This window comes from Pithys albifrons, chromosome 16 (genome assembly GCF_047495875.1).
Source record: "Pithys albifrons albifrons isolate INPA30051 chromosome 16, PitAlb_v1, whole genome shotgun sequence".
In the NCBI taxonomy this organism is placed as follows: Eukaryota; Metazoa; Chordata; class Aves; order Passeriformes; family Thamnophilidae; genus Pithys; species Pithys albifrons.
The window spans coordinates 12,367,260-12,387,923 of record NC_092473.1 but is presented as its reverse complement, the minus strand read 5'-3'; the positions used below and the strand labels follow the sequence as shown (position 1 = coordinate 12,387,923).

General features: G+C 43.7%; 1 protein-coding gene across 1 annotated transcript; it reads right to left on the bottom strand.

Moving 5' to 3' along the window:
- Window positions 1-1,099: 1,099 nt before the first annotated feature.
- Window positions 1,100-16,937, bottom strand: EIF3B (eukaryotic translation initiation factor 3 subunit B). Its single transcript, XM_071571145.1, has 19 exons — window positions 16,162-16,937; window positions 13,107-13,299; window positions 11,957-12,076; window positions 11,809-11,866; window positions 11,351-11,479; window positions 10,177-10,334; window positions 9,413-9,544; window positions 9,251-9,317; window positions 8,666-8,712; window positions 7,686-7,896; window positions 7,068-7,140; window positions 6,470-6,592; window positions 6,262-6,340; window positions 5,277-5,415; window positions 4,516-4,641; window positions 3,959-4,036; window positions 3,383-3,491; window positions 2,812-2,929; window positions 1,100-1,670 (listed from the first exon to the last, which is right to left on the bottom strand). Exons 1-18 carry the CDS (start codon window positions 16,613-16,615, stop codon window positions 2,826-2,828), a joined length of 2,400 nt encoding a protein of 799 aa, XP_071427246.1. The 5' UTR covers window positions 16,616-16,937; the 3' UTR covers window positions 1,100-1,670; window positions 2,812-2,825.
- Window positions 16,938-20,664: the final 3,727 nt, after the last annotated feature.

Sequence of the window (20,664 nt, the reverse complement as noted above, 5' to 3'; positions counted from 1 at the left end):
CCTGTCCATGGCAGAGGGGTGGAACTGGATGATCTTTAAGGTCCTTTCCAACCCAAATCACTCTGTGATCACCACCAGAGAACTTTGATGTGCTGGAAGTTCTTCCTCACTGTTTTTCTACGAAGTATTTCTTTCCAGTCCAGTTGAGAAATGAGCTTGGGAAATACTGTGGACAAAACTTTAATCAAATTAACCAAATGCATGTCTATATGAATCATGAAATAACAAATGCAGAAAACTGGAAACTAATATAGACTTTTGGAAAAAAAATGGTTCAAGAGTGAACTGTAAAAACTAAGTCACTACCATTATTATGGAAAAATCATTTTGGAAAGTTCCTCATGGGGAGGACATGGGAGTTAACCAAGGGATTTGTGCATTTGCTATCACAAAATTCATCTAAGGACAAAGAAAAGTGACTGCTGAAAATATCCCTGTACCAGGGCTGCCTCCAAATGACTGTGCCCAAAGGGTGCTGTCTGCTTCCTACACTGCCATACAACTGAGCTCAGGGTTTAGGAAGAGTTAACCAAGAGGGATCACCTTAACCATTTCCCTGCCCAGTCCAGGAGAGGAGACAGAAATATCCTCATTCTCCTCCTGCTCCTCCAAGGGCAAGGAGCAGGCCAACCTCTCACTGCTCTGACAATACCCAGGGAAGGATTTCTACTCATAAATACAGAGAAGCTGCTGCACCAGCTTTATGTACAACTCTCCTCACTGAGCACAGAGGGCTTTGGAAATGGAACTAGGTACTGGAACAAGGAGGATAAGGCATGTGCATAGAGAACACTGCTCTGGAAGTTTGCAGTGCTCACAAGTAAGACAAAATAACACAGCAATTTCTGAGACTTATCAGTTTGGAAGTGGCTCAAGAAATCCAGTCATCATCTAGTCACTCCACTTTAGTGAAAAGGTCAATTCAACAGATTAATGAACCGTACCATATTGTAAAAAGCAAACCAACCACAACACAAAGCCAGAAGAGCCATGAAGAACTGAGACAAAATCCAAAAGAACCATATAATCATTACAGCAAACACACTCATTACTTTGATCACTCAGGGAAGAATTCCCTACAAACAACACGTAGCCAGCCTGGTTTTAGTATAGGTCTGCTTTTATTTCCATATTCAGCTCTTTGAGGGAGACATCCTTTCACAATCTGAAAGGAGGAGGATATAGCCCACTGTAGTGCTGCTTCAGCACACTAAGACACATCATACGAAAAATGGTTCTGCTGCCTTTTCCCCAACCAAAATGAACTCCTGTCCACGCCCTGGGGACACGGAGAGAGTCCTGAAAGAGGAACATTGTGGTGTGAGACAAGAGGTGCACTGGTGATCTCACCTCACTGGCAATAGGCAAAAGCTGCCAGCTGGTAAGGACTGCACGGGGCTCAGGAAGTAAATACTGGTAGTAGTGGATTTAAAAAGAAAAAAAATAATAATCAAACCCTAAAAAAAAAAGGAAAAAGATTTAAAAGCAGCGCCTTTCCAGTATCTCACTGCAGCAGGCAGCAAGACTTAAAGGCACTACAATGTGTCAGAATGGAGAAAATCTGGTGCATCCACCCTTTCAGAGTGCAAGAATATGGATTAAGAACTCCAAAGTTGATATAGGCTTTCGGAAAATGAACAAACTTCTTCTCAGCACAAGATCTGGTGGTGCTGCAGAAAAGGAAAAAAGAGCTAGGTTAGTTACTATGATTTTATACAAACAGCTCAACCTCAGATGCCAGCTGGTGAAAGGTTACGTCAGCTTGTGTTTCACCTCTTCCTGAACTCAAGTTTGTTTAAATCCATACACTAAGCAGCTTCTCTCCCTCACTCTTCCATAAAAAGATCTCCCATGTATGGGACACAGATAAGCCAGATCCAAATATATTCAAAGGTATCAAGGCTATTAATTTTTCTACAACTCCAAGAGGTAAATATTTCACTTAAGCTTCTTAAGATATGTGGAGGCTGAAGAGTTACAGGGTGACTTACAGCTGCAAAAGGTATTTTTCCAGTCTCCCCTTCCTCTTAAGTGAGATCCTCAACATGACAACCCACTGCAGGTTTTCAGTCTTAAGTGAGTGCCTTCACTACCAAAGTAGTTTTCTTCCTCAGTTCAACATCAAGCTGCTTAAAGGACATTTTCTACAACAGGTACTGAAAGTAGCCTCTGTTTTCAACAAAATATCTATGTTCAAAAATATATATTTCAAAATATGTAATATGAATTCACAGAATGAAGTGGGAAAAGCACTGCATGAAATACAAGATTTCAGCAACAAACCATGACAGACAGTACACAAATCTGCTACCACCTGAATTCTACACAACTTCTCTAGAAAATAGAGTTCATATGGATATTTAATCACCTACGTGAAGTTTTATCAGCCCACCATCAACTTGCTGTATAATCTTTAGTACAATATTTAAACTGAGTCCAGCCTTGAACTAAAATGTTTATCTTCCAAAAGCCAAATTCTTATACTAACTACAATTCCTCCTACTGACAGCACTTACAGCATCTGCAAAACATTGTGTTCAGAGGTTGAACCTGACTCTGTTGTGGGTTTAATCTCTCCAGCAAGACAGGACATACACAGTATTCTATTCTGTACAATTCATAAATTTGACTGTCTGCAATTAGTTTTCTAAGAGCTTTTGACTCCTGTAGCCCCAGAGAAGGCATAAACCAACTTACATAGTAACACATTCACCAGTACAACAGACAGACCTAACTCTCAAGCAAATCAGCCAACCTGTAGCAACAGCTGACAGAAAAAGTGTCTTTCTGCTGAGAGTTATGTTATCTTACCACAGTTTTATTAATTACTCTGGTTCTGCAAGGGTAATAATTTCTTCATTGATAAAAAATTCCACAGTCTCCTCCTCCCAGTCATCAACATTGCTGTCCAGCTCATCCGTGTCTACCCCTGGAATGGAGAAAATGTTAACACTGAACACACCAAACAAGGCAGCAATGGAAAGATCTGATACTCTTGGCAGAAAGAGTCCTTAAACCAGCAGTGAAAAGTAGAACTATTTGGTACTTTAAATCGCAACAAGTACATTCTAAATTTATTGAATGATAACCAAGACATCACTGTCTTCCACTATAGGGCTTCTGTGGATTTTCTGGTTAAATGCAACATCCAAATCTCTTCACAGTTTTACCCCAAGGTCAAGCCAGTACTTTTTTCCTCCTACCTGTAAATCCTGTCATGATTCAGGATAAAAAGTATAAATAACCTTCAGAGAATCAGGGACTAGCTTTAGCAGGAAACAGAGGGAGAGGAGAGGCAGACAAATCCCCAGGAGAAGGTGTTTATCTGGTGAGCAGCAGCAGTTCACCAGCAGCAGGTGTGCAGAGTCCTGCCCAGGCTCACCTCCGCGGAGCTCCAGGCGCTCGTTCCGCTGCTCCATGTACAGCTCTTGCGCCATCTTGCGGTACTTCCTGAACTCCTCCATCATCGTGCGCCTCCTCTCCACCAGCTCCTGCAGAGGCACCAACAGCCTGTCAAACCTCCCCACGAAATCAAACCCACATGCAGCACATGTGCGAGCAAGTCAAACTTTTTTCTCATACACACGCACTTTCTACTGACTTCAAAGAATAAGGGTTCTCTTTTCTGTAATCAAAAAGCTGTTTTGATGGTCCTTTTTTGCAATTCAAAGAACTTTTCTTAATTTAAAGACTAATGCAGGAACACACTAAGAAATCCACAATTTTACCAGCTTTGCTTAACAAGGTAACACAAGTTCCTCTCCACACTCACTACTGTTTAGCCTGACAGTTCAGCAGCATCTCTCTGAACTGCCTACTGAACCAACTCTAACCAGTCACACTCAAATGAACACAGGTGGTTGTTATAAAATAAAAGTAACTTACATACCACCATTACAAAATAACCAAGAACAAGCTACAAGAGTTTCATCTACATTATGTTTCAAAAGTGTCTTGCCTTTGAAGCTTTGGACTGGCTCAGGCGATCCTTCTGCTCAAATATCTTGGAGTATTTCTTCAGGTCCTTCTTAATTTGCTGTAAAACAGGTCATTTTATTTCAACTGAAGTATCAGACCAGCAATCACAACCATCATCTCTAAGGACTCCTCCGGTAGGCCTAAGTTGTCTATGCATTTTTTTAAAGATATTTCTCTGCTAGGAAAATTACCTTCACCATAATTTTGTTTTTAGTTTCTGGCTTACAGATCATGCGAATGTTTCTGTACACATGCAGCCAGTTAGGTATGGACAACTAAATCCAATTTTATTATTATTTGTACCCTTTCACTGTACCCTAACTAAGAACAATTGGTATCCATTTCTATTTTGGGCTTAAAATACAGTTAATATTTACAGCCATTCTCAGAAGTGAAGACTCATACAGCAATATCTTTGTTCACACATTCAGGACAAAAGGCAGTTGCATAACAAGCCCCATCCTTAAGAAGAGGAAGCAAACCAAGTACGCTTATACACCAAGTGAGTGTCAGCAGAGAGTCAGTGGAACACCCTACCTTGATCTGATCCTCACTGAGCAGGGTAGCTGGTCGTGGTCTCCACAGCAGCTGACAGAACCTGTCTTTATTGTTCTTCTGAAGCAGACGGCCTTGGAAGGTCCATAACCAATATGCATTGTCCACCTGAAAGAGGAGAGCACCAGCTCAGTCAAGGTAAGTTATAACTTCACACTAGTCCTCATTCCATCTCTTAAAGGGTGTTTTTTTCTAAAATCAGCACCATTAGTCAACCAAACCTGAGTGTGATTTTGTTAGTGCCTTCCTTGCACAAGTCAAAATCCTCAGCAAAGTATTAGTTCCATTGAAGCTCTGAAAGAAGTTACCTTCTGGAGATTACAACAGTTTGAAACTTAGCCAATCCTCTATCATAGTCTTAAGTCTCAGATTCTGCATTTGTAGAGGAGAGGACTACAGTGCAGTGGCTGAAAACATGCCAAAGTAACAATGGGGCAATAAAAACTGCTGTTCCGTGTGGACCACCAGGAAACGGAGTTTCAAGGTGCTAAAGATATAATGAAAATTCAGAAAAAGGACACTCCATTCAGTCATGAACTGCCCTTCTAAAACTTATTCTGGACAACTGGTGAAGCTCATGACCCACATAAACAGTAATGTCCAGAAATTAATGTATAAAACTACAGGTTTGAGTCATATGACCAGTGACAGGTGTACATTTTCTCTTCCTAACCAAGAGCCCTTTCCAACAGCTTGATGGAAGAGCAAGCACCAGGTGTGTGTGGGGGGAAAGGCATCAGTACCTTGTGGCTCCACCAAGACACAGAGGTCACGATGTATCTGCCCGTAGGATCCCATTCCACGTCTGAGGCCGTGTAGTGTTCCGCAATGTTCATCATGGTGCAGTCAGATGTATCCACAAATGCTAAGGCACCATTCATGCTGCAAAGACAAAACAGGACAGACTGTTTTACACACTAATATAGCCTGTTTCCTTCAAAAGCATTTCATTGTTGCATCTCTACAACTCCTCAGTACAAAGATAAATTTCCTCCACAACGATGAGGCAGGTTCATACTCTGTGGGTAGGAAAACAATGTGATGAAAAAAACCAAAACCCCAAGTAAGAATGACACTTTTGTTTCTATGTTTAGTAACCTTTAATACTATAAGTAAAATGAGTTAAAGTCACAGTGAAAACACTGTAGGCAAGTTAAAATCAAAGGTTAGCAATCATATGCTGAGATATATTTAAGTAGTGAAGAAGAGATTAAACTAAAAAAATAATTCTAAGATGCACACAGCACTCATCTAAAAGCATGTGAAGGCAAATATTACTCAACTGGTTATAACCATCATTTTTGCTTGCTCTGAAGTGAAAAACTCCTGGCAACTCTTTTACAAAACAGCACTGCCATTAACAGCTATTGCCCATGAAGAGGCACAAAGATGATGCATTTGTTACTGCCATAAAAGAGTCACATGCACAGTGCAAACTGGATGAGCTGAGGGTCAGTATTGAACAGCTGAAAGACGTTTCTAAATATTCACTTTTCTGTTGAAAAATACAGTCTTCATTTGATGTGGTAAAACAGCAAGTAAAAGTCACAAAGGACTAAGCAACACCATGGAAGGTGCACCTCTGCTCTTCCTTTGCCTCTGCAAAGCTGTGTCAGGATTACACAGTAACCAACACTGACAGCGACACCGCACACTTCTTGGTGAGATACTCTAGTTCTTTTCCTCCTTAAAATGAATGTGGTGTTCAGCAACCCCTGCAATACTCACCTTCTGAGGCCAGCCAACACTACAAACTGTCCTTGGGGACTCCAGAATATCGTGTTTGCCTGCTGCTTGTCAAATGTTTCTGAAAAGAAAGACAACAAATTCAGAAAGACATCTCAATCCAATACCATCAGTTATCTTACAAGCATCAACCCCACTGATTCCTCAAAAGATTTGTAAACTCTGCAATGAAGTCCTTTTAGTCACTTACTTATGAGTTCTATTTTCCCGTTGTTTTTAACGTGGTAAAAAGAAACTGAAATTCGTGGAGTTTCTCCATGTAACACAGCAAACTTGCTTCCATTTGGTTCCCAAGCAAAGGCTATGATGCTTTCTGTAAAAAAAATGAGTCAAAACTGACAAGGGACAATACAAATCTATGATTGCAAGTAGTTAGCAAAGAAAACCAAGACACTACACAGAGGGAATCCATTAGTGAACAGACTCTGCCATACCGGCTTTCTTTTAAAACACAGGTTGGTAAGGCAATTGTAGGCAGTTATGGGAAGTGTTTCTAACTATAGCTCTAAAGTCTTCTATCTTCTACACAATACTCAATATCACCAGCCCTACCATCATTTTTTGTAACACCTTTTCAGCTCTGTCCTTTTTCAAGTCAGTCCCAAACCTGAACAGCAGCAGAAGTTTTGATTTCTCATTTTTACAGGAAACATCCTGCAATGTTAATAATTTAGCTCCAAAGAGTTAATTCCCTAACTATGTCACACGTGGACAGGAATTTCTAAGAAATAAAGAAGTGTCTACACAAAAGAGTTAAAACTCAAAAGTAAGGAAATACATTGCATTACCTTTCATTTCTACCACATCCACTGGCACCTGTTTCTCTCTCATGCGGAATATTTCAAAGTTGGTCACTACTCCCTGTAAAGGCCAAAATCAGTTTGTTATTCAGCACAAAACCAGTAAATAACTTTATCACTAGGCACAGAAGGAGAAGTAGACAATTAGCCTGTCAAGACACAGGATGAGAGAGTCAAGGTTTGCTTCTTTATAGGGAGAGGATAAACACTATATGCCTCCTTACCAAATATGTTCCAAATTTCTCTGTTGTGATAAAGAATAATTTCGCAAAAGCAGTTTTTTTCTGCACTGTTATGAAATTTAATTAAGATAAACATGGCACATTGTGCAGCATGACCTATGAGTTGTCCAACATCTGCTTAACTGTGAGCAGGAAAAGAGGTGAGGCTTTCAGCTCTCACCCAAGCCCAAGAGGCCACTAAAGACAAAGTGAATCCTTGATACAACCATTAAATCAATTTTCCTCTCCACATGCTTCAAATTCAAACGGAAAGAAACCCTCAAAAATAGCTTTCACGACATAATTTATGCTGTCTATATTAAGAGACAGTACTGTCAGCATGAGATAGAACCAAATTTTATCAATAAAATCAGAATCCACATACCTGTGTGCCTTTGGGAGTCCTGTCTACCTTCACACACAGGTAGTCCCCATTCTTTTGCCAGTGCAGTTTGCAATCTACTACATTGAACAAATTCCGCACACGAATTTCTTGTCTGGAAGGCAGCTGCATCAAAGTCACTCTTGCTGGGATGTCTTTGTCCTCAGGCACCCAGAAAGCAATTATGTTACCACCTGGAGACCATGAGAAGTCTCTACAGGAACAAAGTTGAAAATACGCCATTTCAATTTTTAGTCAAGGGATGCTACAAGCAGAAACCATTTTCCTCATTGTATCTGAATGTTGCAGACAAATATCAACTCTTAAACACAAAGGCACAGACACATAACTGAGGGCAATTTAATAACCTTACACATACAACACCAAAACAGAAATTTAAACTGCTATTTAAGCCACAGTACCACCAATGTTGTCAGAACAGTACATTTCACTACAAAGCAGAGGTTACACACAGAATAACCACCACAGATCTAAAAACAGGATGATTAAACCAATGAGGAAAAAAAACCCCAAAACCAATTAAATTACCCTGGTGACAATCTTGCACCTGGGTACATTAATTTTCTTGTTGCTTTACAGAGGTACTTCAGAAACTCTCAGAGGAGTCAGTGTCTCTCTGCAGACACACACAAGGGTACACAGCAGAGTGCTCCAAACCACCACATCGACCTTGTTAGGCAGATATTCCCTAACAAACTGCATTCCACTCTGGATTTGTAGACAAGCAACAGGATTCCCAAGCTAGACACTGGATTAAGCAGTACCACAAAGAGCATTTCAAAGCACAGAAGCTGTCAGCTGTGTTCATCAATAAATGGAGAGTTTTCCATTTCTTTTGGCCAGTTTGTCTGATTTGTCCACCTCAGCATAGGTCATTTGCTCCAGTCAACAGTCTAACAAAGCCCCAGACAAAAAGATAACAACTAAAACCAGAAGTTACATTTACAAAGGAATAGACTCACCTTATCCCAGTGATTTTCAAGCTCTTTTTGTCCAACAAACCCATAGACTAAAAAGGAGAGAAGGATGAATTTTCAAGTTAGTAACATTCTTGTATTTACATACATACCTCCTACTCATTATTAGAGAACAGAAACTAGAAAATGGTGGTTTTTATTGTAAACATATATAACCACAATTACAAACAAAATAAAAACTACTGTAGAGAATTAGTAAGTACAGCAGCCTGAATTATAATGAAAAAGCAAAACAGACCAGATTAGGCTGCAATGTACAGTGCATTTTGGGTGCTCTGGCACTCACCTACTGTTGAGAGCTGGGAGGAATTACATTACCTTGATCCTACTGATTCTTAAAAGTGAGATACTGAGCTGTCTAATTCTTCTAACTGTGTAGTGTGAAATTTACTGCCAGTCTCAGCAAAAGTTTCTTACTCAGGAGAGAACAAGATGAGAGCAAACGGATTTCTTCCCCCTTAAGCCCAGCTCTAGAGTGCACTACTAAAACACGTCGTTTAAAATAGATAGTATAGGAAAGACTGACACTGTAATGCAATAAGCATTATACAAAACAAGGCAAGCACTTACAGGTGTTTCATAGATGCTGAGGGTATCTGAAGTCATTCGAGCAAAGAATTTACCATCATGACTCCATCTAAACAAAAAAAAAAAATATTAAATTGGAACTGCCTTTTTATTGAATGAGTCTGGGACTACAACATTCTACTCTAATTTTGCTTTGCAACCTACTTAAAAATAGGCCAGTGGGCTGAGTTTTCACAGTGGAATCCTCGCTTCTTTTGGCCAGTCAGAATATCCCAGATGATGATGGCCTGAGGGTCATCCTGTGTGTCCATTAAAGGGCTGAAGGTCACTAAATACCTGTAAAAGAAATAATCATCAATATCACAATTGGAACTTCACCTAGTATGTCAGCACCAGCAGGCTTTCATCCTAGTAATACTAAACACCACTGCTCTTTGAAACAGCAGTTTCTCTAATGGGATTTTTCAGAGAGGAGGGAAAAAATAAGAACAGTATGATAAAGAAGGAGAAAGTTTCCAAGACAGTATTTCCCTAGCATCCCCCTGGCTGAAAGGACTCCAGATTTATGTGCAAGTCTTTCCATATCAATGTTACAAGGGAGGGGAACTCACCAAATACACTGTTACTTATTATACAGCTTTGACACAGGAGGAACATCATTGGTTTTGAACCAAACATAAATCCATGACCTTGTCCAACCCAAACGACAGGTATGCTGGACTTCTCAATTTACAAGATACATAACCTCTCTTTAATACAATAAAGTATAAAACTTAACTGCTTCCAAATATCTTACTTGAAAACTATCAACAGAAGAGGCATCTCAGTCCTGAAGTCATTTTAGTCTTCTCTCAAGGGCTCTTTAATGCTAAAGAAGGTTTAAGGAATTCACTTCAGCACTAGAGATTTGGAGGATGCTACTCATGCCTCATGCTTTTGATTCCCTAGCCCAATATTATGCTCCATACCTTTCACAAGGTGAGAAGTCAATAAGCTGCACTCCTTGGTGACTAAACCTCTGAATCTGCTTGAACTTCTCTCCGCCCCACAGTGCGATGCCTCTCTGGTGGAACGTGGCCAAGTAGGTTCCTTTTGGGGACCAACGGACATAGGTCTCTGTCCACCTCTGATTTAAAAAAATAGTACACACCAAGTTTAATTTCATGTTGTATTCCTAAAAGGGAAAGAATTAGTGTGTGGCTTGTACCATCACATTTTGCAAGTCCGTTAACTAAGTGAAGATCTCAGAATATGTGATTCCTTGGACTAGTTGTGGAGTTGAATTTCATTCACATAATGTACAGTACTTATTCTTCAGGTTGAAAACTGTGACTTGAGACCTTTTCAAATTACTGATCACCAAAACCCTATTCCAGGTACAGTGAAACCTTTGTATAGGAACAATCAAACTCACCTAACAGGCCTGGGTTTCCTTGTCTTTCAGCCCTGGTAACAACATAACTCTCCTCAGAAGTAAGGGTAAGTATTTCAAATTTTTTAACAACACAGCTCTTGACCTTCAGCTAAATTAGGGAGCTAAATTAGACCACAGCCAGTGCCCATGGTGATGAGCAAATATTCTCACAATCCCAGAGCCACCTTCTTTCTACGTTAATGCACAATGGTTATTAAGGAAAATGCTTCTGAGTCCTAACAGTTCCCAGCAAGTCAAGTGCCTGCAGCAGACAGGCAGTCTAACTCTCCCTTTTATGTGTCATTACCAAACCAGCTATTCCTCTTTAACACCTCTGTAGTCAGCACAAAAGCAAGAAGTCATTTGAAGCAGCAAACATAAGCGCATATTCAGCTCAAATGAATAATGCTCCTCAAACTGTGACTTTGCATTTCAGGTCTTTCTGAATCACCTACAACAGAGGGATGAAGGAAACCAATAGGCATCATGGACCAGTTAAAAAAAGACAACCACCACCACAAATTCCAAAAAGTTCGCTCCACATTTCTTTTACCTAAATAACTAAGCTAATTCTAAAGAATGTGGTTTCACCATTCTTCACAAGGAAGAAAAAAGCATTTCAGCACAGAGAAAAAATATTTTTCCTAATTAAAAAGCTGCAATGTCATAAAATGAAGTAAGGAGACTGACAGTGTATCTGCCATGTACAGCACTTCCAGGACACTCACTGCTCTGTCCTCAATTTGAACAGGTTCCTTGATGTCATTCCAAAAAATGGAGGTCCGGTCTCCAGACTCAAAGATCACACTGTACTGATCCCTACAGTCAGGATCTTCCAACCAGTACCGGAGATTCCCCTAAGAAAAACAGAAGCAAAAACATTATTAGTGAGTCAAAGGCTAAGACAACAAGCTCCCCAAATTACTATCTACCCAGCAGGTGAAAGTTGGTCTTGCCAGAGTGTGCAACTTTGGGCTTTTACCACTGCAAGTGAGTTACATGGAACTACTGAGCAGAATCACAAAGTTCTGTTGCTTCGTGACAGTGAAAATGAAGGAACAGGAACATATGATCACTACGGCCACTTATAACACTATTAACACATTGTTTCTATTTTCACATGGACACTCCAGCAATGAAGTCATAATTTAATATTATGCTGAATATTCTTTCCACTGTTCCTTACCAAATCCTTAAATGGCTGTTTCTCAGGGATTTCCCATTCATCACTGATTGTCATGTACCTGAAAGAGCAATTTGGTTGGTTACACTCCATGCAGGTCCTCTTGATTAGAGCCCCCACATCTACAGATACACAGAGTAGCTGCACTCACTTATCAAAGTCTGTGAAAAGGTTGACTCTGAAGGTGTGCTGCTTGTCCAGTTTGTATCCATCTGCACTCTTCACAGCATCCACTGCATGAGATGGAGACATGTACTCCAGGAAGATGTACCTACAATGAAGGAAGACATGGTTGACTACAGAACTGCCTCACAATAAAGAAGAAACAATGGGGATGAATTAAGAATTCAGTACAGAGCACCTACACAATAGCTTCTTGTCTTGCCCTTAACCAATTAGGGTCAAAAGCAATTATCTCCATTTTGGCCACAGGCACACACACACTTTTCAGCTGTATGGGCCTGACCTCAATTAATTAGATATCCTTTCTGAATGGGCCAGACTCAGTGATTAATGTCCAACACAGGACAACAATGAGAGCCAGGAACAGGCATGTTATGTCTGGAGCTCTTCCCAGCTGAATAACAGATAATGTTTAGGAACTGCAACTCTTGTTGTCACAGGCACCTCAAAGCACCACTCTTGGTTAACAATTACACAACTCAGCTTCCTTCTGGCCACTAATTCAACCCAGCTGGTAGCCCAGTAGACTGACAACCAGCAGTATCCTGAACACCATCAGACACTGCCTCAAAGAAAGGCACAAACCGAGAGAGACTGAATAATTTTCTCATCCTTCTCACACTGACTGTACAAAACCAACAATCCCTCCACTCCAGAAAACTCACTTTTTTATGCCTTCCAAACTATGGACTCCTCCAGTACTCAGCAATATATGCTACATATACTGATAGTCTATTTTGCAATAAACAGGACATTCACTGCTAGTAAGTTTTTAACTCAAGTGGACCTTTAACTTATTGATCAGCCATAGCAGACAATTAACAAAACACCCTCATGCAGTGCTGCACAGAAATGTGTCTTCCAAACCCAGCTAAACTGTCTTCATAATTAATTCCTGCCATGCTGGAGTCTAATGAGCTATTAAGCTTCTCAGCACCCTCATAAACTTCTGTCTGTCATTGAGAGTAGATGTCAGGATTGTACAGACTAAGGCAGAAGGTGACAATAATGACTATGGGATCATCATAAAACTGGCCATAAAGTATTGACACCAATAATCAAGGGGAAATCAGAGCTGTGCTTCAATCCTGTTTCCAGCTGGAGTTATCGTGACTTACCCTTTTGTTTTTCCATCTGCTTCTGGATAAAATTCATTGATAATTTTGCCAAACTTGGAAAATATTTTGTGGATGACATTCTTGAGCTTCTCAAGTCGATCTGGCCCAACCTGGGGAACGTTATCCACGACAATCACTGAGTCTATTCCATCTGCTTCCTGCGGCTGATCCTTCAGCACATCACCAAGCAATTCTGCAAAGAGCACATACAGGAAGGTAAGGCACAGGTCTGCAAGGTGAAGGAGGAAGGCAAAGATGAAAAGAACACTGAGAATAACAGAACAGAAAGGCTCCACATCTGAGGAAATGTCAAGAATCATTTAAGAAACTTGGTAGTGAAGGAGAATTGTACCAGAGAAACAACTGAAGTGAATGCACAACACTTCAAGAGCACTCCAATGTGATTATGTGGTTTTGTGACAGACTTCAAGCAGCCAAATCTTGAAATCTTTCTTGAAGAAAACCTTACATTGAGGCCATCAACACTTGCACTATTACCTTTTTTCAGGAGATGGAACTAGCTCACAAAATCCTCAAAACTGACAATAGCACAGACAACTGTAAGTTTTACTACCCGAAATCTGATTAGTTCTCTTGCTTAAATTATAACCAGGTGACTTGGAGAAAAAAAATTTCTCCTAAATTACACAAGTTTTGGTGCAATTCAAAACTATTTGCCATACTGGAAGCTCTGCACGTCTCAGCATCACTATAATTAAGAACTCACACTCCAACTAAACCTTTAATTAAACACAAAAATGAAGGTCTGAGACAAGACACTTAAAGCCACATCCAAGCCTTCAGTGAAGACAAGCACACATGTTTTCACACTCTGGATATTCTTCAATCATATTATTCCTGAATATCTGCACTAAGTTTTAAGCTTATGTGAAAACCACTACAAAATACAGGACTACACAGAAAATAAGTTCAAGCCACTATACTTTTGAATTAGAACAAAGATAAAATTTGGAGAGTCAGACCACATATGGCATTCACAGAGAAGGAAAAAGAATCCAAGCACATGTAGAAACATTTAAAATATAAGAACAAACTAAAAAGGGTATTGGATTTGCTTGTGTTTTGAAGACATTTTTACAGACTTTTGCTGGTTTTGGAATTCTACAAATTATTCTGCCCAGAAACAGCACTGGGAAGATTTCTAGCAGTGAAGAAATATGAGAAATATGCTTACTTTGAATTCCAAACTACCAGAAAACTCGCTTTTTGTAACTTTAACCTTCAACAGATTATTACACATGACGCTGACAACAGATCTGGGGCGATAAGTTCCACAAATGTTTAAGCCATCACCACCAAGATTATGTGGCACTCATACAATGTTGCTGTTTGTACTACTTATTACTCAAAAAGATGGTCACCATGAGCACACAGGAACTACAATTAACAATATAAAATATATAAAATGAAAGCCTGTCCCCTAAGGACACTTCCACTGAAGTCTATGAGTTAAAAAAAAGGAAAAACACCAAAACAAAACACTAAAGGGTAATTTTTATGGCTCCATTAGTAATCTTTTCATAATCACTTCTCACAAAAGACTCTGCAGACCTACAAACAGACCAAGGAATGCACATTTAGATTCCTGTGCAAGAATGCAACACCCTGTATTGAATCAAAACTGTAAGACTGAAAACAAATTCCTACACTTTGCCCTTCCTCTGCCTTAAATTCAAAATTGTGAACAAAGGAACCTTCAAAGGGTAAGAAGCTGGTTTAGCCAGCTCTTATTGCAGCCAGAAGGGAGGCAGGGTGTGGTGGGGACATGGCTATCTTCAGCTGGCAGTGTTTTAAGGACCACTATCATTAGCTGAACTAAAGCTTCATTGTGCCTAAGGGGTTGTCCAGCACATCCCTTCTCCTGCTCTAACTTGGACCAGCTGTTCTGCTCTGACACCACCACTCTGGGGAAAAAAGCTGAAGTAAAGGAACCAAAATGGACTAATCCTAAAGCTGGTGCACCTCACAGGTGTTCCTGAAGATGTGGGTTATCAGGAGCCTTGGTGAACTGCTCTTCCACTGAGAGAGGCATCAGGATAATGGGAAAGGAATAAGGAAGCTCAAGAAGCAACACACAGATAGGAAAGCCAGACCAGCAAGACTGACTAAACTTAAATGCTGTAATTCAGCCACTAACAACGGATTATTCATACAGCTGAGAAGGTAACCAAATTAATTAGCAAATAAAATAGGTGAAGATGAAGAATAGGCCCAGTTTCTGAAGAAAGAATTGAACACAGCCATCCTAAATGTAGACAAAGTGTATCAAGCAAGCACTTCACTAAACAAGAAGAATCCAACTACTCCGAGACAATTTTGCCCAAGTCTTTTTAAGGAACAAGTGCACAAATTCACAGAGTGATAAAACTGCTACATTGAGAACAACAAACACTTTCTTAATCTAAGACATTCAGCTGCTGTTTTACTAAACTAAACAGAGGCCTGGAACACTAGAAAGCAGATGTTTCACGTGTATTCCACTGCCAATCGAAATATCTGACTGATTTACAATCATGTGCTTTAGCCCAGGTATTTTCCCGAGTGTGTGCAGTTCCACAGCGACCTGGCCATTTTAAGGCAGTCAATACCCCACACTTTTATATTTTGTCCCCTATTTACTTCCTTGTCCCAAAGCACCCATGGCACATCTTCACGAACACTAATTCTTCCAAAAACCCATGCTATTTACGTAGGGATTTCACTCTGGATGCACAGGAAAAACCAGAGCAATGAAACTTGCCCTGTAACCATCGCGTCACCCATGAAAAACTTGTGTTCCTACAACAGCTGAGCCCAACTAATGGAGGCCCAGGGAAGGGACACGAGTCGATGACTCCCTCCTGCGAGAGGAGACCAGAGACCGACACCTGAAGTTTAACAGCAGGTTCCAGACCAGAGACCAACCCGAGGGTGGTTCATTGTAGCAGCTCTGCTGTGTGCGGGTGTGCTCGGCCCGGACAGCGGGACCGGGGTCGGGCCCGGCGCCGGGCCCGGCGCCCCCAACCCAGTCCGGCCCGGCCCTCCCGCGCCGCACCTTCGTCGCTGATGTCGTCCACGAAGTCCTCGGGGTCGCTGAAGGAAATCTCGTCCTCGGGCTCGGCCGGGGCGGCGGGCGCGGCCTCCCCGTTCTGCTGCGCCGCGCCGGGCTCGGGCTCGGCCGCCTGCTCGGGCTGGGGCTCGGCCTTGGGCTCGGCCTCGGCCTCAGCCCTGGCGGGGCTCTGGCGGCCCGACAGCGGCTCTGCCTGCTCGGGCTCCGCGGGCGGTGGCGGCTCGGCGGGCCCCGGCGGCGCCTCGGACTCCCCTCCTTCTTCATCATCATCATCATCCTCTCGGTCTTCGTCTTCTTCCGCCGCCTCCTCCTCCTCCGGTTGCTGCTGCTGCGGCGGCTCCGCGGGCGGAGCGGGCGCGTCCGTGTGCTCGGAGTCCTCAGCGGGGCCCTGCGCGCCGGGCGGCGCGGCGGCCGCGGGGCTCTCCTCGGTGTCCTGCATGGGGCTGCGGGGCCCTGCGCGGGGCTCTGTCCCGGAGCAGGGGGGCTCGGTGCGGACTCTGTCCCGGCGAGAGGGGCTCGGTGCGGGTCCCGGTGTCGGTGCGGGGGGCTCTGGGTGGGTCCCGGTGTCGGTGCGGGGGGCTCTGGGTGGGTCCCGGTGTCGGTGCGGGGGGCTCTGGGTGGGTCCCGGTGTCGGTGCGGGGGGCTCTGGGTGGGTCCCGGTGTCGGTGCCGGTCCCGGCCGCAGCCTGGAGCGGGGGGGTGCGGGGCGGCTCCTACGGCCGGGCCATGTGCGCCAGGCCCAGCGGCCCGCGCGCGCCGGTGCCTACCAACGCGCGTGGGGTGGAAGGGGGGAAACTGCTACCCCCGCCGGAGCTCCCGTCCACCGCCGCCGGCACAGCCGCCGTTTTCTCTCCGCTCCGCGTACCGGCGGCCGAGGTCCTTTTGCCACTCCGGTCTCGCCCAGACAGCGGCGGCTTCTCCTCGTTCTCACCTCAACGCGCCTCTGGCGCCCCTATTTCATACTTGCAGTAGTTGAGCCCAAGATGGCGCCTCCTTCCATTCTACTGAGGTGGGGCCCGGCCGAACCATTTTTCGCGAGGCGGGAGGCACCGTGACATTTAGCCGGGCTGACCTGCAGTGAAACCTCCCTGAGAGCGCGGCCGCTCAGCGGAGGCCGCTGGGCAGGCGGTGACAGAGCGGGGCTGGCGACAGGACAGCGCCCTGGCGCGAAACCCGCTCCGTCGCCCCCCCATAAACCTTCCGCCATGGGCTCGCCTAAAGGCGCGCGCGCGGGCGCTACCAAGCCGGTGCAGAGGGGGGAGGCGCGGGGTTCTGCCCTCACACCGACGCGTTTGAGCCGGGCGCGGTGATCGCCCCCCACCCCCCGCAGCGGCGGGGCCCGGTGGTACGGCCCGGCGGCAGCGCCACATCAGCCGCGCCGGCCGCAAGCGCCGGGTCAGCCCCTGCGAGGCCTTTGTGGGGTTTAAATAACGTTTTCTGTGAGGTTCGAGGTGACGGTGACCGTGCCACGGTTAGCGGGAGAGGCCTTCAAAGGGGTGGTGACCTCCCGGAGCAGTCGGACACAGGAGGGACAGTGACCTGAGGACTCACCGTGCGCAGTCCTGGCGTCTTAGAGTGATTTTAAAGTAATTTCTAAGCTCCTAAACCTTCTGTCTGACCTTCTGAGAGACCTGGCCCCTCGTTATCGATTAAACCACAGCCTTGTGTCCCGGGCAGCTCAGGCTGATGGAAAACACGTGGAGTGTCAATTTTCAGCACATGTGCTAATACAGTGTATTCAGTGACTGAGGCGACTTGGAATTTGCCTTGGATACCACTTGAGGTGACAGTTGTAGAGGAAAAAGCTCAGAACAGCTGTTAAGGAATAGTACTATGCCCGCTTCGAGATGAACACTTGCATTTTGAGTAGTTACGCCAGCATAAAAAAAACACCATCAGAAGAGCAGAGCAGGTATTGTACTTGGCATTTTAAATTTAGACCCCATCTTTTATTGCAGTATCACGTTGTGAAATTCAGAGGGAAGGCGTTTTAGGAAACGAAGGCAGACCCTTGTTTGTGTAATTTATGAGGCAGTCACACGATGGCATCCGAGCTCCACTCAAATTCCAGGGGCGGAGCGGGCCCGTTCCTGGCTGGAGCCGTGGCAGCTCCTGTCAATGGAAACGATGACTGGCACTTTGTGCAGCTATTTTCCCCCCTCGTTATATCACGGTAGCTTGACCAGACTTTGACTTCCCAGTCAGCACCAGCACCGACACGCTAAACTGGACACGAAATGCCCTTTCCTGCCATCACAGCCTCATATTTTTCCAAATGTGAGAGGGGATCCATAGTCCCAGCTGGGTCCTTGATATTCCATGGCTCTTCCAGGAGTTTGGATGTGGTCCCTGTTGCTTGTGTTTCACCACTCCCACAGTTGTTTGTATTGTTGGAATGTGCAATTTCTGCAATTACCTTTCTTCCTGTTTGCACTTTTCCAGCTACTTTGCTTAAACTCTGGATCTAAACGTTGGATCCTCCTTTCCCTCACTTTGCATGGACTGCTCTTTGCACTTTCCTGTACTTTTCAGCAACGTTTGATTTATCTGCTCTTCCTTCCTTTTCCCCCTTTCCTTTCTTCTGTTGAAATTCCCCTCAGTCCCAGTTCTATCTCATTGCTATTCTTTTTCTTCCAGTCCTTGCTCAGCAATCTGAGGGGAAGTGGAACAGCTTTTAAAACCACAGATTTTGCCACTGGCAGCTGAAGCCTGTTCTTTAAGTATTCCACATGCAAAAGTCCCAATCAATGGGAAATTTGGTGAAAGAAATCTAGAGGGAATGGCTTTTTATAGCACAGCTCTCAAACCAGCAATGCCTCGTGAATTTTCCTGTGTGCAGGTGATCTGAGAATAGTGGAGCTGACAGCTCTGCTTCCTAAACTGAATTCTGAAGGAGTAAGCAAGCTCTTGTGTGAAATTTTATCTAATACTGACAGGATGTGCCTGGAATGAGGCATTCTGAGGCAGGGCCTGTGGTGGGGACCAGCTTCTGCATGACATTTGTCACCTGGAACCTGCTGGTTCAGCCCCTTTGTTCTGCTCTGCTCAGTCCCACCTGCAGAGCTGCCTCCAGCCCTGGGGCCCCCCAGCACAGGAAGGACACGGAGCTGTTGGAGCCAGTCCAGAGGAAGCCACTGAGGTATCAGAGGGATGGAGCAACTCTGCTGTGAGGAAAGGCTGAGAGAATTGGGATTGTTCAGCCTGGAGAAGAGAAGACTTTGAGGTGGTCTGATTGATTCCAGTGCCAGAAGGGAGCCAAAAGAAAAGATGGAGACTATTTATAAGAGCCTGGAGGGAGAGAACAAGGGGGAATGGCTTCAAACTCTCAGAGGGCAGGTTTAGATTCGATAGTGGGAAAAAAATTCTTCCCTGTGAGGGTGGTGAGGCCCTGGAAAGGTTGTCCAGAGGAGCTGTGGCTGCTCCATCCCTGGAAATGTTCAAGGCCAGGTTGGACAGGGCTTGGAGCAACCTGGGATAGTGGAAGATGTCCCTGCCCATGGCAGAGGGTTGGAACAAGATGATCTTTAAGGTCCCCTCCAACCCAACCCACTCTGTGATTCTGTGACATGTGTCCTTTTTTTCTTTCTTGTTTCTTCATGCTTGAGGTTTTCCAGAAGCTTTTGCTGCAGTTACAGCAAATATTGAAGTGTTCAGCAACTTGTGTCAAGCAGAGTCAGTCTGGCCCTGTTCAAAAATTATTTCTGCAATTGAATTATTTTTCACAGTATTTTTCTTCAAGACTCCAAACCAATCTTCAGTTGAGAATGTCTTATTTATACCAAATAAATAGTTATGCTATTAGCTTAAGTACAGACCAATCAAAAATCTATAGCTAAATGAGAACATGTTGATTCCTCCATTCATTTTCTCAAAAAATGCTATATAGGCGAAAAATCCTGTAGTGCTCCGTTTTCAGAAGTGCTGAGCACACAGAACTGCTCAGCTGCTGGATAAACACGATCTGAAGGGCCTCTCAGCTCAAATAATGCCGTGCTTTTCTAATTTTATACCCAGCTTTCGTCTGCACCCACGCTCTGGGAACGGAGCTGAAAGCACCGGGGGAGGAGGAAAGGGAGGGTCACTCCATCCATTCACATCTTTGCAGCAGCACAGAAAGTTTCAAGGGGAAGCTTTACAGTTGCAACCACACCTGAAGTAACTCTCACTTCGTGATTTCTGGTTTGGTTCTCTCTGCTTACAGTGGAGATAACCATTTATCTTCCCATGATGAGGAAGTATCAGGAATGCTACTTTAGTGAACACATCCAATACTTGGGATATTGGAAACATAAAGCCTTGTTATGGATTGGTAATATCTCAGTTTGGAGGTGCAGAATCTATACAGATTTTTGCTCATTTGATGGTGTTTTCAGGAAAACCAGTGTACAAAGTTTGTGCCTTATTGTTCATCAGTGCCAACCATATAATTCCTGACTGATAAACTACAGGAAGTGGGAAAATAAAACATCAATAAAATGAGAGGTGCTGA

Bases quoted from the DNA above. Each gene is read 5' to 3' on its own strand.
- EIF3B (XM_071571145.1), bottom strand. From the start codon at position 16,615: ATGCAGGACACCGAGGAGAGCCCCGCGGCCGCCGCGCCGCCCGGCGCG. The intron at 4,037-4,515 runs GTAGGGTGTTCC...CCTGTTTTACAG, and splicing joins TCAGTGAGGATCAGATCAAG to CAAATTAAGAAGGACCTGAA. The intron at 2,930-3,382 runs GTGAGCCTGGGC...TCTCCATTCCAG, and splicing joins GCGCCTGGAGCTCCGCGGAG to GGGTAGACACGGATGAGCTG.